At 31.6% G+C, this 15,772-nt stretch overlaps 1 protein-coding gene across 1 annotated transcript; it reads left to right on the top strand.

Annotated features, from left to right (window-relative positions):
* The first annotated feature begins 12,139 nt into the window (after nucleotides 1–12,139).
* On the top strand, nucleotides 12,140–14,349 carry LOC105636262 (uncharacterized). The gene is made up of 3 exons (XM_012219498.4): nucleotides 12,140–12,727; nucleotides 13,012–13,310; nucleotides 13,726–14,349. Exons 2-3 carry the CDS (start codon nucleotides 13,032–13,034, stop codon nucleotides 14,146–14,148), a joined length of 702 nt encoding a protein of 233 aa, XP_012074888.2. The 5' UTR covers nucleotides 12,140–12,727; nucleotides 13,012–13,031; the 3' UTR covers nucleotides 14,149–14,349.
* Nucleotides 14,350–15,772: the final 1,423 nt, after the last annotated feature.

Below are 15,772 nucleotides of genomic sequence, written 5' to 3'. Positions count from 1 at the left end.
AAAAAAAGTGATAGGAATATAGTTAAAGAAGATAAAAAAATAAAAAAATTACATAGGCAAATAATGTTGTTATATTTATTATTGGTGTGAAAAAAAAATTAAATATAGTCAATAAGAAAAGAAAATTATTTGAGAATTTCAAAGTGATATTTTTCTTATTACGATTATTATTATATTATTATTATTATTATTATTATATATAATTCAACAAAGTAAATAAATTTGCCATTAAAATTTTGTACTAATAGAGTAATAAATATATAATATACAAATGGACCAATAAATAAATTTATAAAATTATCACTTATTAATAATAATAGTGATGGTGGTAAGTACATTTTTTTTTTGGAAAATTATATAATAGGCACATTTAAAAAAAAAAAAAAGAAAAGAAAGATAAAGAATGTATTATAGAAAGGTTGAAAGTTTTGGACTAATTGACCTATTGCGGAAAAACAGTTTAGTGAGAGGTACTATTACTAAGGGCAAAAGAGAAAAGGGCCGAACGGTAAATATACTGTTATGGCAATAGTAAACCATTTACCTCCTTTAGATATATATAATAATATATATAATAACTAGGCAAAGATCAGCGAATTGCTTCTTTACTGTATATTGTATTTTTAGTTTCAAATTTATTTATAATTTATAAGTTGTTTAGTATATATGGTTTCACGGTCTATGTAGACTTTTCAAAACTTAGAAACTTAAAAATGGTGACTTGAAAAAATATAATTTGATATATACACAGAAGAAAAAGAAAAATTTAAAATGCATATATATATATATATATTAATTTCACTTATCCCTATCTTAATTAATCTAATGACAAAATAAAAGGATAAAGTAAAAAATTCAAAAATTAAGTAGATAAATGATTATTTTAAGTAAATATTAATTTTTAAAAATATTGATGGCTTGTGATTGATTTCAAATAATTGATAACAACATTAAAATTTTAAATTACTAGGCATTTAATTTCAACTGTGATTAAATAAAGTTTTTACATATAAATACAAGTTAAACTCATGGATAGATTTTATAAAGATATGTATTTGATTTTAAATTGGAACCCGTAATGATTCTAAAAGATTTGACAAAGATTTGAAATTATTAAATTATTTAAAATTTTATTGAATTATTTTTCAATGTGAATTTGAAAATTATTAAATATCCCTTAATGAGTTATAGGTATTGAACATATCTCTAACTAAACTAGTTAATTATGAATATGTTATGACTTTATGTAAAAGTTTAAACGAATTCATTTAATTTAGATTTGGATAATTAATTGGTATAGTTAGTTTTATATAAATAAAATGTTTCAAAAAAATTAGACCACCAAAATGTATTAAATTAAAATATTATCATAAGACGAAATTATATACAGTAATTCTATACTTTTTATTTTAGCACTTAATTCTTCAAATAATAGTTCAATTCAATTCTGCTGCATTCTGATACTAAAACCTTTGTCAAGCTTATCTTTACAGAAATCTCTCGGATAAGATACCACGTTATATATATATATATGTTAATCCAATCTCTTCTAGCAAAACTCTTTCAAATTTCAAATACTATAATCATATCAAATCTAAAATTGTATGCAATATATTAATTCAGCAATAGAAAAGGCTTAAAAAAATATACATTAATATTACTATAATGATAACTACATGAATTGAAATATAAAAAAATATAACAATGAATAGAAATTTTTTCTATTCATAATATTTTTTTTTTTTTTCTGCCAATGTATACATTTCCTAACTCCACTACTGCAGTAAACTAAGGCAGAGATTGTAAATGTCACGACCCGTTTCCGTGGGCCGGACCGGCACTAGGGCCCAGGTAAGCTTAAGGCCCCCGAGGCCCGTAGTAAGCCTAAACTACTCTACTTAAACATGCCACACCATTTAACAGGAACAGTAAGCCCATACAGCTAGGATATAAATATAAATATTGTACAATCCGGCCCAATTTTAGATATATTAATTAAAGATTAGTTTGGGCCTAATCATGATAAGTCATATTCATAATATGGTTATATTAATCCACCTGCATCTAATATATAACAAGTCGTTTACACAATAACGCATACGACAGAGCCCGATTGAAATACACGACCCTATAACTGCGGAGTTCAATAATATTCTGGTAATAGAATAATTAGCACATCCAAATTTAAATAACAAAAATATAAAATTTACATTTATAACTCTGCGGAGAAGATTGCAGAGCTTCAGTCGAATGAGCTGCTTCCTAGTACCTGGGAGGTTTGGAGAAAAGGGGGGTGAGTTTTGCAACTCAGTGAATAATAATAAATAATACACACCACATACAGTCAAGCAAAATGCACCCTAGTATACTGAATGAACACACAACAGTCAATCATATGACATTACATCAGCACCCACAAACAATATCACCTTCAAATAATCACATCACGTGGAAATTAGTCAGTGGCGTCACCTAAACCCCCGACGAGCCGTCCTCTCAAACAGCCCATCCTCTCAAACATGTGCACCCGGGGAGCCAATCCCCCATATCTGACCGACCGGTCTAATCCTCACTTGACCAGTCCTCTCAATATTTTATTTTACATTCTCTCTTTTCTTTTCCATATCATCAACATCGTTTCGTCAATTCATCAGGTGCACACGGGGGCGCCGATCTCCCATTTACCCGGCCGACGGTCCATTTTCATCAGTTCATCAGGATCCATATTTATCGACCGTCCTCACAAACCCATGGTGACCCACTTCATCCCAACTCCACACAAACAGAGCACAGTATATACACAGCACAAATAATCAAACAATTCTTTTATCATAATACACCAATTTCATCCAAATGCACAATTATGCATAAGTATAATTATAGTGATCATAACATAATATATATGAGAAAATACAATATGTAAATATATAAAAATGTAATGTTATGCAAATGCAGTGTTGATATGCATTATTTATTATTACTCACTGTGGTGGAGAACGAAGCTCTAGCTTTGATTCTATCCGGGAGGAGCACAAGATGGACCCGGGCGATCTAAGCAAAGTAAGAATGACACAAAAAGAAATAATTCTATCAGACAAAATATCTCCTTACCCTTCTAAGAATTTTATTTTATATTATAATTTTTCTACGTAATTTAATCTCGATATCTAATTTCTTATCTGTACTAAAATTTTATCTTTCTATCTAACTCTATTTTATTTGTTTTCGTTTGAATTATATTTTATTTCTTATTTTATTTTCTATTAAAATTTATTTTATTTTCTACCGAAATTTCGGCAGCATCTCCCCTAAAAATTGGACTATCCACCTGTTAAAATATCAACAATATATCTAATATTTCCAAACCACACAGCCCATCCATCGGGCAATCAATCAATCAAATTTCCCATCCTCCATCAAACTCAACATCACCACACAATAACATTATGTTTAAACTATCTTAATTAAATCAACACTAAAATTTCAAAGCTATTAACTATCCACATTTACCAAATTAAATTAATTACATTAATCCACTACAAAGTAATAAGTTTAATTTAATTAACTAACATTACTAACATTAACTTAACTAAACTTAACTAACTCATTAATTACAATTAATAAAAATTAATTTCATTAACTAACATTACTAAATTAATTAACTACAAATAATAAAATTAATTTAATTAACTAATATTACTAACATTAACTAGATTAACTAAAATTGTTAAAATTAAACTAACTAAAATAACTAACTTTAATTAACTATCATGAATAAAATTAAATCGATTAACTAAAATGTATTTAAATTAATTATACCCCAAATATAGTTGTTGTCGAATTGCTAGAATGGGAGTTGCCGGGTTGAAGGGCAGCAACTGCTTGTGGCCGGATCTAACTAGCAGTGGCGGAGAGAGGCGGAGAGAGGCGAAGAGAGGCGGCTGGCAGCGAGACTTGCAGCTGGAGCTGCTGCTGTGGGCGCGCCAGACCTGACAGAGGGCCTGACTGTGCGATCTGTGGCGCTGCGTGAGCTAGGACAAGGCGGAACGAGCGACAGAGCTGCTCCAGTGACGAGCGGCAGTGAGAACGGCAGTGGCGCTCGACTGGAGCTGCTGGACAGTGGTGCGAATGCAGGTGCAGGGAAGAAGAAAGGGGAAAGAAAGAAAGAAAGAAAGAAAAGGAAAAGAAGAAGAAGAAGAAGAAGAAAGAAGAAAGAAAAGGAAAAGAAGGTGGCGGAGATGGTGTCGCCGGAGATCGGGAAGCGCAGAAAAAAAAAAAAATGGGGAAGGGGAGTGAGGTGCGCTAGAAATAGAAAGAAAAGAAAATTCTAGATGGTTTGGGTCGAACCGGTTCGATTCGGTTCGGTTCGGCCCAAATCTTCAGTTTCCAATTGGTTTACGGGTTTTTCAATCGATTTTTTGGTTCGGTTTCCCACAGAGTTCACATTAAAATATTAAAATAAATTTCCAAGCTGTCGGTTTATTAAATTTAATTGGAAAATCTTTGAAAATAAAAATTCGAGTTGTTTCAGTCTTCCCCCCTTAAAAAAAAATTCGTCCTCGAATTTTGAAAATAACAAGAAACTAGGATACAATAATTGTTTACGACAATGGTGGTTATGCTTCTCACATAAAGTTGCAAGTTCGTTAGTCAGAGTGGTGAATCTAATTTTTCTTAAATTTAATAATTAAGACAAACCAATGAACAGACCTGGGAAGAAAATCTAATTTATAGAGAGGGTAAGATGATTATAAGATAAATCCATCCCTAAAGTTAATTTAAACGTGAATCATACTATGTCTACAAGTTGTCACCTCAAGTCAAATATTCATAACTTAAAGCACAGATTCGACACTAATATTCACCTTTACACGTAAGAATTTTATTCACTTATAACATCTGCTCAAGTAAGGGTTATTGATCTCATTAGCTCTATATCATGTGTCCTTACATTGATGTATCGTCATTTATTCTCTCACTAGCTATCATAGGCAATGATCATCACTCCATAAGAAACTCATACACCAACCCATTATGTAATCTTACTGATATAAGAATCCACATATTCAATCAAATTTATTACTATTCCAATTTAGAATCCTTATTATTATTATCAATTCTACCATTAAATACCATTCAATCCTTTCCAATTAAAGAGAACAAATTCATGGCATTACTACAAGCTTATTTCAAACAAAATCATGACATTTCTCTAGCTAAGTGCTATCAACTGATAGGATATACTGACTTCTATCCCAATCTCATCACATATTTATCAACTTAACTATTTTCCAACAAAAGATATATAATTTATTCTCAATTCCTACTAATGAGAATTCTCATAAAAACAAATAATACATCGACTATATAGAGAAAATTTCAATTCACAATCAAGTCTCTATTTTAGTTATTAACCTCTCTATCCTTCTTCCCGAATTATCATATCATACCATTTCTTAACTAATTATGACAACAACTTATGCAACTAGCCAAATTAGTTGTTGCCATGCCGGATAATTCTTAATTTATTTTCTAAAATTCGCAAACACAGTTCTATTATACTCCATTCCATCATGAAATCCAGTCTACATTTTTTTTTTTTTTTTTACAAGCTTAATCAAGATGTAAAATTCTCCAAACCGTAATTTATATCCAATTTACCTAGGTCTACGTATCCAGAAATCCTAAACAAGTAGTGCATTTGCTCTAGCTAAGTATGAGATTAAGGATATTAAACCTATAATCTAATTCCTGATTACACTATGTCCATTGTTTTATGTTTATTCTTAATCCCATGAGCAATTTGAATTGATTAGTGATCTGATCGACACACATGAGTTGGCACTCCAATATAATCAAGACGTAGTCTTAGACCATCCTGTTATCACATCCAATAATCCTCTAGTTTATATCCTTAGTCTTCAAACACTAACATGTATTCTCTTCATTAATTTGTTAAAACTATCCCAAATTCACCTTTTCCTTCTTATACCAAGTTTCACTGTTCCATGCAAATGGTAAATTAAAACTCAGCTTGCTTACTAATGAATGAAAATACTCTAATTACCTTCATGTTCTACCAAGGACATAAATATAACTTCCCTTCTTTATCTAATAAAACAAGCAACTTGCAAAAGTTGCACTAATTAATAGAAATTCCTTATTTTAATTGCTTTACGTCAAGAAATTAAATTTATTTACATTCGTTGTCATCTCAAGCTAAGTCCCGTGATCCTTTATCAACTATTATTCCAACTAGATGCTATCAAATTACAGTAGTCAAAATTCTCTTCTCTCTTTCTCTCCAATAGAAAGTCTATCTTTCTTTCTGAATATAAGTACTAAATTCTTTTGTCATCGGGATTACAATCCTCGAATCATTTATCTATTTGTTTAACATAAGACATTCAATAACTTCCTACCTTTGATCTCTTTTTAGATTTAAATTTACTATTTATGAACCACTAAATTCTCGAAACTCACCTCGCAAAGACCCGATTAACTCAACTCAAAAGTTTGGTTATAACATTATCAATTATTTATTTAATATTCTATTAGAATTATCATCAACAGTGATAATTATTTTAAACCTCAAAGCCATTTTTCCTACCTTCAATAGTATACATGTTCCATCATTCTATCTTTAATAATATTTCGCTCCTTTTTTGTTTAACTACATAGTCTTAACTACTTATTCTAAAACATCTGTTAACTTTCTAAATTTTTATAAATTTTAAATTTATTTACAGCATAAAATTACTATTTATGATCATTTAAATTCTTAATATCCACCTTATCTCTATTTATTATTTTTTCATCAATATAACAAGAAACTTTACAATTACACAAATATTATTCTCCTTCAAATTATATTCTAATTATCATTTTCTAATATAATTATCACCCAACATAATAGCGTTCCAATCCCAAGTCCACTAGTTTCCTCTATTATCTTTTACTTTCATTTTATTATACTAGATCCATAAACTTAGTCTGGCTTATTAAACATCCTACATATACTAGGGTCTTGCTTATGTCCCGTCTAATACACTCATGAATTCCCAAAGTATAGAAGTCTTTATCTTAAAGCTGCTGAGGTATCACTATTTCTAGTTTTATCAAATCTTGTTACCCATAATCCTTAATTTATTAAACCTCTAATTACTGACTATCCTCATTTAAATCATATTAATTTATACCCTTCACGTTTCTGTAATTGATTCTTTTCTTAATATCCAAACAATAACAGGACTAGATCCATCCTTACTTATCTATTTCATTAGTATTATATCAATTCAATAATTGGACAATTATCTCTCCATGTCCGATGTCATTCATCAATACACTTAATCATCATAGCTCACTATTTACATAACATAAGTACCTTAATTCCCTTATGGAGTCATTAACTCCTTCTCAGATCATAGAATCTCCCATTAAACAAAAATCATTGTTTGTAATTCACATACCATCGAGTGTGCAACAATTATTTTAAATATCAAAAGGCTAAATACCATTAGATTTAATTCTTACTTGTACCATATTAAACCATAAGATGCCACAATCCACACAATATCCACCACTAAGTACATCATGATTAAAGTAGTTTATCTTTTACTAAGAATCACAATTTACTTTTCTTATAACCACAATAATTTATATTATTCCCTACATTCATAAACTTGAAACGAAATAGCTGATGAATGCTACAATACACTTTGTCCCACCAAGCAGTAATTACTCATAAATAAAACTTACTTCATCTAATAATTCCACCAATATTATTCTTTATGAAAAATACTCATCACCAATTATTATACCAAATCGCACCAAATCCTTCAACATTCAGACCTTATAAAAATCATGTATATCCATTCCATCCAGAAAATATTTATCTCAATAAATATAAGAAATTCCACTAACCAACATCATGTAAGTTTCATCAAATTCATATACTCATTCAATACTCTAATTAAATAGATTCTGATGTCCTCGAATCCAAATCATTTAGTTCTATTGTTAAATTATTAGCAACTCATTCGCAATTCCGCAAGCACACCTATACACACATTCATGCATTCTTAAATATGTATTCCACATTCAACACGTATTAAATAAAAATAGCACACTTTCATCAACTAACTTCAACTTATTAATCCTATATAACTTATCTTCTTACATACTTAAATTATATATGAATATTATTTATTCCATAAAAGGGTTTTTGTTTAAACCATCCCCTTAGCATCAGTAACTAAATCACATCTCTAAAGAACAAGGATACAAAATTTACTTATTAAACAACTTGACTCTAATCTGGTTGCGAACAACGCTGAAGAGGAAAGCAAGGAAGACTATGTCAAGACATGACAGGAATTACTCCGCAGTTACATCTAGACTTATGAACTTTTGCTCTGATACCACCTTTGTCACGACCCGTTTCCGTGGGCCGGACCGGCACTAGGGCCCAGGTAAGCTTAAGGCCCCCGAGGCCCGTAGTAAGCCTAAACTACTCTACTTAAACATGCCACACCATTTAACAGGAACAGTAAGCCCATACAGCTAGGATATAAATATAAATATTGTACAATCCGGCCCAATTTTAGATATATTAATTAAAGATTAGTTTGGGCCTAATCATGATAAGTCATATTCATAATATGGTTATATTAATCCACCTGCATCTAATATATAACAAGTCGTTTACACAATAACGCATACGACAGAGCCCGATTGAAATACACGACCCTATAACTGCGGAGTTCAATAATATTCTGGTAATAGAATAATTAGCACATCCAAATTTAAATAACAAAAATATAAAATTTACATTTATAACTCTGCGGAGAAGATTGCAGAGCTTCAGTCGAATGAGCTGCTTCCTAGTACCTGGGAGGTTTGGAGAAAAGGGGGGTGAGTTTTGCAACTCAGTGAATAATAATAAATAATACACACCACATACAGTCAAGCAAAATGCACCCTAGTATACTGAATGAACACACAACAGTCAATCATATGACATTACATCAGCACCCACAAACAATATCACCTTCAAATAATCACATCACGTGGAAATTAGTCAGTGGCGTCACCTAAACCCCCGACGAGCCGTCCTCTCAAACAGCCCATCCTCTCAAACATGTGCACCCGGGGAGCCAATCCCCCATATCTGACCGACCGGTCTAATCCTCACTTGACCAGTCCTCTCAATATTTTATTTTACATTCTCTCTTTTCTTTTCCATATCATCAACATCGTTTCGTCAATTCATCAGGTGCACACGGGGGCGCCGATCTCCCATTTACCCGGCCGACGGTCCATTTTCATCAGTTCATCAGGATCCATATTTATCGACCGTCCTCACAAACCCATGGTGACCCACTTCATCCCAACTCCACACAAACAGAGCACAGTATATACACAGCACAAATAATCAAACAATTCATTTATCATAATACACCAATTTCATCCAAATGCACAATTATGCATAAGTATAATTATAGTGATCATAACATAATATATATGAGAAAATACAATATGTAAATATATAAAAATGTAATGTTATGCAAATGCAGTGTTGATATGCATTATTTATTATTACTCACTGTGGTGGAGAACGAAGCTCTAGCTTTGATTCTATCCAGGAGGAGCACAAGATGGACCCGGGCGATCTAAGCAAAGTAAGAATGACACAAAAAGAAATAATTCTATCAGACAAAATATCTCCTTACCCTTCTAAGAATTTTATTTTATATTATAATTTTTCTACGTAATTTAATCTCGATATCTAATTTCTTATCTGTACTAAAATTTTATCTTTCTATCTAACTCTATTTTATTTGTTTTCGTTTGAATTATATTTTATTTCTTATTTTATTTTCTATTAAAATTTATTTTATTTTCTACCGAAATTTCGGCAGCATCTCCCCTAAAAATTGGACTATCCACCTGTTAAAATATCAACAATATATCTAATATTTCCAAACCACACAGCCCATCCATCGGGCAATCAATCAATCAAATTTCCCATCCTCCATCAAACTCAACATCACCACACAATAACATTATGTTTAAACTATCTTAATTAAATCAACACTAAAATTTCAAAGCTATTAACTATCCACATTTACCAAATTAAATTAATTACATTAATCCACTACAAAGTAATAAGTTTAATTTAATTAACTAACATTACTAACATTAACTTAACTAAACTTAACTAACTCATTAATTACAATTAATAAAAATTAATTTCATTAACTAACATTACTAAATTAATTAACTACAAATAATAAAATTAATTTAATTAACTAATATTACTAACATTAACTAGATTAACTAAAATTGTTAAAATTAAACTAACTAAAATAACTAACTTTAATTAACTATCATGAATAAAATTAAATCGATTAACTAAAATGTATTTAAATTAATTATACCCCAAATATAGTTGTTGTCGAATTGCTAGAATGGGAGTTGCCGGGTTGAAGGGCAGCAACTGCTTGTGGCCGGATCTAACTAGCAGTGGCGGAGAGAGGCGGAGAGAGGCGAAGAGAGGCGGCTGGCAGCGAGACTTGCAGCTGGAGCTGCTGCTGTGGGCGCGCCAGACCTGACAGAGGGCCTGACTGTGCGATCTGTGGCGCTGCGTGAGCTAGGACAAGGCGGAACGAGCGACAGAGCTGCTCCAGTGACGAGCGGCAGTGAGAACGGCAGTGGCGCTCGACTGGAGCTGCTGGACAGTGGTGCGAATGCAGGTGCAGGGAAGAAGAAAGGGGAAAGAAAGAAAGAAAGAAAGAAAAGGAAAAGAAGAAGAAGAAGAAGAAGAAAGAAGAAAGAAAAGGAAAAGAAGGTGGCGGAGATGGTGTCGCCGGAGATCGGGAAGCGCAGAAAAAAAAAAAATGGGGAAGGGGAGTGAGGTGCGCTAGAAATAGAAAGAAAAGAAAATTCTAGATGGTTTGGGTCGAACCGGTTCGATTCGGTTCGGTTCGGCCCAAATCTTCAGTTTCCAATTGGTTTACGGGTTTTTCAATCGATTTTTTGGTTCGGTTTCCCACAGAGTTCACATTAAAATATTAAAATAAATTTCCAAGCTGTCGGTTTATTAAATTTAATTGGAAAATCTTTGAAAATAAAAATTCGAGTTGTTTCAGTAAACTTGTAGCTAACAATTAATAGCCATTTTTGAAAATTAGATTTATTTTTTCTTGATTTGCAGGATTTTTAATATTGAAAGTCGACGCTGTCTTGTGCGGCTTTAGATTTATAGAGAGAATAAAATGATAGATTAATTTTTTTGTTAGAAATAAATGAATCATATCACACACACACATATATATATATATATATCAAAATAAAAGAAAAAATTGTAAAGAAAATCATTGTGTTCAATTAGTGTTACAACAAACAATCACAAAATTATGATAGAAATAAAAGAGAAAAAAAAATACCTTGTCATGGTTCCTATTGGAGATTTCGCTTGAGGAATAAAACGCTAGAATTTAATTCTTCGTTTAGGAAGGAGAGAATAAATAGAGAGAAAGAAAGGAGAAGAGATAAGTTTTAAAATTTTAAACTTTATGAAGGATCGTTAAACTACCGATTAATTAGAGATTAAAAATTATTTTTTAAAATAATAATTATCTAAAATGCCATAGGGATAAAAATTTATAAATTCATGGAAAAAGAAAAAAGAAATGATAAAAAAGTATTAAAACTAAAAAATTCTATAAAAAAAAAAAGAAAAAGGTAATATTGAAACAGGGGAATGACATATTAGCTTCCTGAAGATTTTTTATTTCGCTTCTTGATCATATATATATATATATATATATATATAGGAAATGATTTTTATTTTACCATTAAAGAACAAGAAAACCTTTTTATACGTAATTTGGGCTTTGCATGGACTGAATCAAAACCAAACCAATACCCAAAGCCCAATACAAGTGAAGCAAATATTTAAAGAACACTATTACAATAGGATTGGAAGTGCAAAAACTTGATAAAAACGTGTACGTTCCTGATTTGATCCTCGAAACCGCCACAAGACTCGCCCTTGGATCCATTGACCCTATCTATTTTTGTACTCCTATATAAAACCCTCTTCTTTCTCCGTCTCCTTTATCTCTCAGTCTGATCCAAAACAACTCTTATCTGTCTCTCTAATTTTTGATCTCTCGTCTTAGCCTTTACGTGTTGAATGGGTTATCTTCTTTAATCTCCAATCGAATTGGGTTTTGATTTCTTATGTTTTTCGTTTCTTTAATTTGATTTGGAACCTGGAATTTAATTTTCTTCTATGATCAGATTTTAGGGTTTGAGTAAGCGCACAGTTTAGGGAAAGGGGAGACAGTGGGTGTTTCGAAGAGCAGAGGGAGATAATGCCTTCGATGCCCATAAAAGTACTTTTGCTTCCTTTAGTTCCTTCTTTAACTCTGTTTCATGGCTCTCATCGTCTGAAACGGCTCGAAAAGGGTAATCGGCGTGGTAATCTTAGTTAACATTAGATTTTTTTTTTTTTTCAAAGTTTCTCTACCTCTTTTAGCTCTCTCCAGTTTTTTGTCGTTCTGTTTTCTGGGTTTCTGCAATAGCAGCGATTTGTCACGTTTCTTTATTGGGTTTCTTGTGATAGCATCGTTTTGTGGAGAAATTAGAATCGGAGATAGAGAGTCGGGTTTGGAGGATTTTCCGACTCTTTGATAAAAGTTATTGATAAGAGCTCTAAGAGGTATCTATCTATCTTATATTAGTTAATGAAATTTACTTTAATATGTTTGATTGGATTGCTTGTAATTACTGGGGATTTTCAAGAATACATTTAAAAGCTTGTAAATTGATATATTTTCATGTTGATGAAGTTTTATCCCCATATATGATTGTAATGTATGATATTTGAACTTGATGGCTTGATTCTTAATAAATCAATTTTCCTTTTTTTATTATATGCTTTGCCTGATTCCATTGTCATGGAAATGGGAATTTATTTCTGCTTTTTGTTTGGGTTTCTTGCAGTTTACTTCTATTATTTATTGATGGACATGATCTCTGGTCGGCCAGTTGGTAGTGGTGTTCTGGTTGATGAAATTGAAAGCAAATTTTCCAATTTTGTGCGCGTAGAAGATGTTCAAGAAACATTTGTATCTGATGGAGATGATAATAGTGATGCAGAGGAGGGATGTGAAGAGCTAGAACCATATGGGCCTGAACTGGTTAGCAAGCGCCCAGAAAATTGTGCTGCTGACGAAGATAATGAACCTGAAACGGCATTGGAGCTACTGTTCTCTGAGCAATCTGTACAGATCTCATTACCAGTAAGCTTTTATTGATGTTAACATGGCTTATTTTGAATTCTCGAGGCTTTATTGAGTTATATAATAGACATGCTTGTTTAAATCTGAAGCTTGATTCAAGATATCCTTCATTATAGAACAAATTTAAGATGGCTTTTGCAGCTAAACTAAATTCTATCATTAATCTATTTATACTAAAGAAGGGGTAAAAGACAAGCCTGGAATAATCAGTTGAATTCCAGTGGATGTGGGTGAATTCTTTTTTATGTCATTGTTGATTCAACCGTCAAGTTATGTGAAACAAATTGTAGAGCAGTTACTATGAACTGAGATTAAGATAATCAATTCTGGGAAATATCTTTGCTTTGCAAACTGTAAAAAAATATCGAATTTTCCCTCTTTCCCGATTTACTAAAGTAACTTGGTTTTCTTGAAGCTTGTTTCTGCTATGAAAGGCAGCCGAGAAAAACTGGGAGCATCCCCCAGGAAACTGACTGTGTCATGGGCTCCTGATGTGTATGATCCAATTCCCAATTCATTATCTCACACTGTTAAAGGCAAGCAGAAGAAGTCGAGGAGAGATAAAGACAAAGACAACAACAATAACTACAAGAAAAATGGAAAGAAGGGACAGAAGGGCAACTCACGAGGAGGTGCTGGTGGTAAAGACAAGAAGCAGTTACGCAAAGCTGGTGGGAGGTCAAACAAGGGTTATAAAACCCTAAATACTTGTGATGGAATGGTCGACTCCTCTGACGAGCTTGGTGAATTTGATGTTGGTAGCCCGGACTATTGTGGGAGTAGCTTCCTGAAAAACTCTCCCACAAAGTTTCACTACTCTGTTGCGGAGGCATTGTGAACTCACATCTCAGTTCTGCTTTAAGATTTTGTGAATAAATAAATTTTTGAAAATGTGAAGCTATGCTACGTACTTAATCAATCATTTTGTTTATGCTATAACTAGATATTGAACTTCTAAAACTAGATATGAAACTTGTGTTGGGTTTCTGGTGCTTGTTTTGCATTCTATTAACTATCAAAAGTTATTAATTTGCTGGCAGTAAGTTGTTAATTTGTTCTACTGGGTTAAGTGGAGTTGTAGATATTTCATTGTTGTTCTATTTGTTTTGTGTTTTCTATTTTTTGGTTTGGGTTGTATCTTGTATGTTTGTGAACTCCATTATGTGCTGTAATGTCCACAAGGAACTGAAATAGTCAATGTTGCGCGAAACTACTAGCAGGTTGAGATTAAATATCAAAACACTGTTCTGATTGTGAATGGGCAATAATACCCCTCGCAGTAGTCACTAATAACAATTAACTTGAAGCCATTACTAACACTTGACTTGAAGAGGTATTTTTTTCGAAGGAACTGCTGTTTCCGTTTTTAAATAGTTTGCCAAGTTTCTAATGTGCTTCGGTTTCTAAATACTTTTCCAAGTTCCTAAGTGTTTTTGGGCTTCTGATTCTAAGTACTTTTTAAAATTTCTAAATACTTTTTTAAAATATTCGTTATATTTGTGTTTTTCAAAATATTTATTATATTTGTACTTTTATACTTTTTCCATTTCATTTTAATAGTAACATATAGACATTTTATTATATGGATAATGAATGTTGGTTCAAGTTGATCCAGGATTATCTAGGATCATTGAGCATAAAATATCTAGTTTACTCTCATATATGTAAAATGTTATTTGTGTTCCTACTGAAAATTGATATATTTTAGATAGATTTGAAATTTAAATTATATATATATATATATATATATACACACGTGTGTATTTGCATCTCAGAAAGAGTCTACCGTTTTCACTGCTCTCTTAATTTTCCATAAACATCTTCCTCTTCCTATAATGAATGCTTATCACGGCAGAAAAAATTCAAAAGCTTATGTAGTTTTTTGTGAAATAGAGCTTGAGATAGATAGTGCGATGTAGAAATTGAAATAGACTAATTCAATTACTCGATATGATAATTTATTGGATAGGATAATTTAAGTTGCACACATTGTATGCTTACTAAACTTATGTAATGGAAAATTGCAATAGATTTTTGAAAATTTTGCTAAATGGACAAATGATTTAATAGTATAATCTACTACTCATATAGTTTAAATGATTTAGATATAAATAACGGTGTCATGTTCCTTTTAAATATATTTTTATATATTTTAATTTTGTATGACAAATATTACAAATGTGCTATTCTAATTAGGGTTCATCAATACCGACAACGAATATTATATGTTAGTTGTTTGGATCAAAACAAATGGATGAGGGCTTTTAGCTTGGATGACTCATGCGTGGATCGTCTAACCTAGCTATAGGAAGTGGTCCTAAGATTGATTCCTAGTGTGTCATTTCTTTATAAATTTGACGAAATTGTTAATTTAAATAGAGATTAAATGACGTGAATGCATATTAATCCAACTAAATATTAGTCTATTGTTAGTGTTATAAATTTTATTGGTTTTTTGAGTA

This window comes from Jatropha curcas, chromosome 2 (genome assembly GCF_041381405.1).
Source record: "Jatropha curcas cultivar XTBG-Jc1 chromosome 2, XTBG_Jcur_1.0, whole genome shotgun sequence".
NCBI classification, from domain to species: Eukaryota; Viridiplantae; Streptophyta; class Magnoliopsida; order Malpighiales; family Euphorbiaceae; genus Jatropha; species Jatropha curcas.
This window is presented reverse-complemented; position numbering and strand designations above follow the sequence as displayed.

Coding starts and splice junctions, on each gene's coding strand:
- LOC105636262 (XM_012219498.4), top strand. CDS start 13,032: ATGGACATGATCTCTGGTCGGCCAGTTGGTAGTGGTGTTCTGGTTGAT. Junction 13,311..13,725: donor CTGTACAGATCTCATTACCA/GTAAGCTTTTAT, acceptor GTTTTCTTGAAG/CTTGTTTCTGCTATGAAAGG.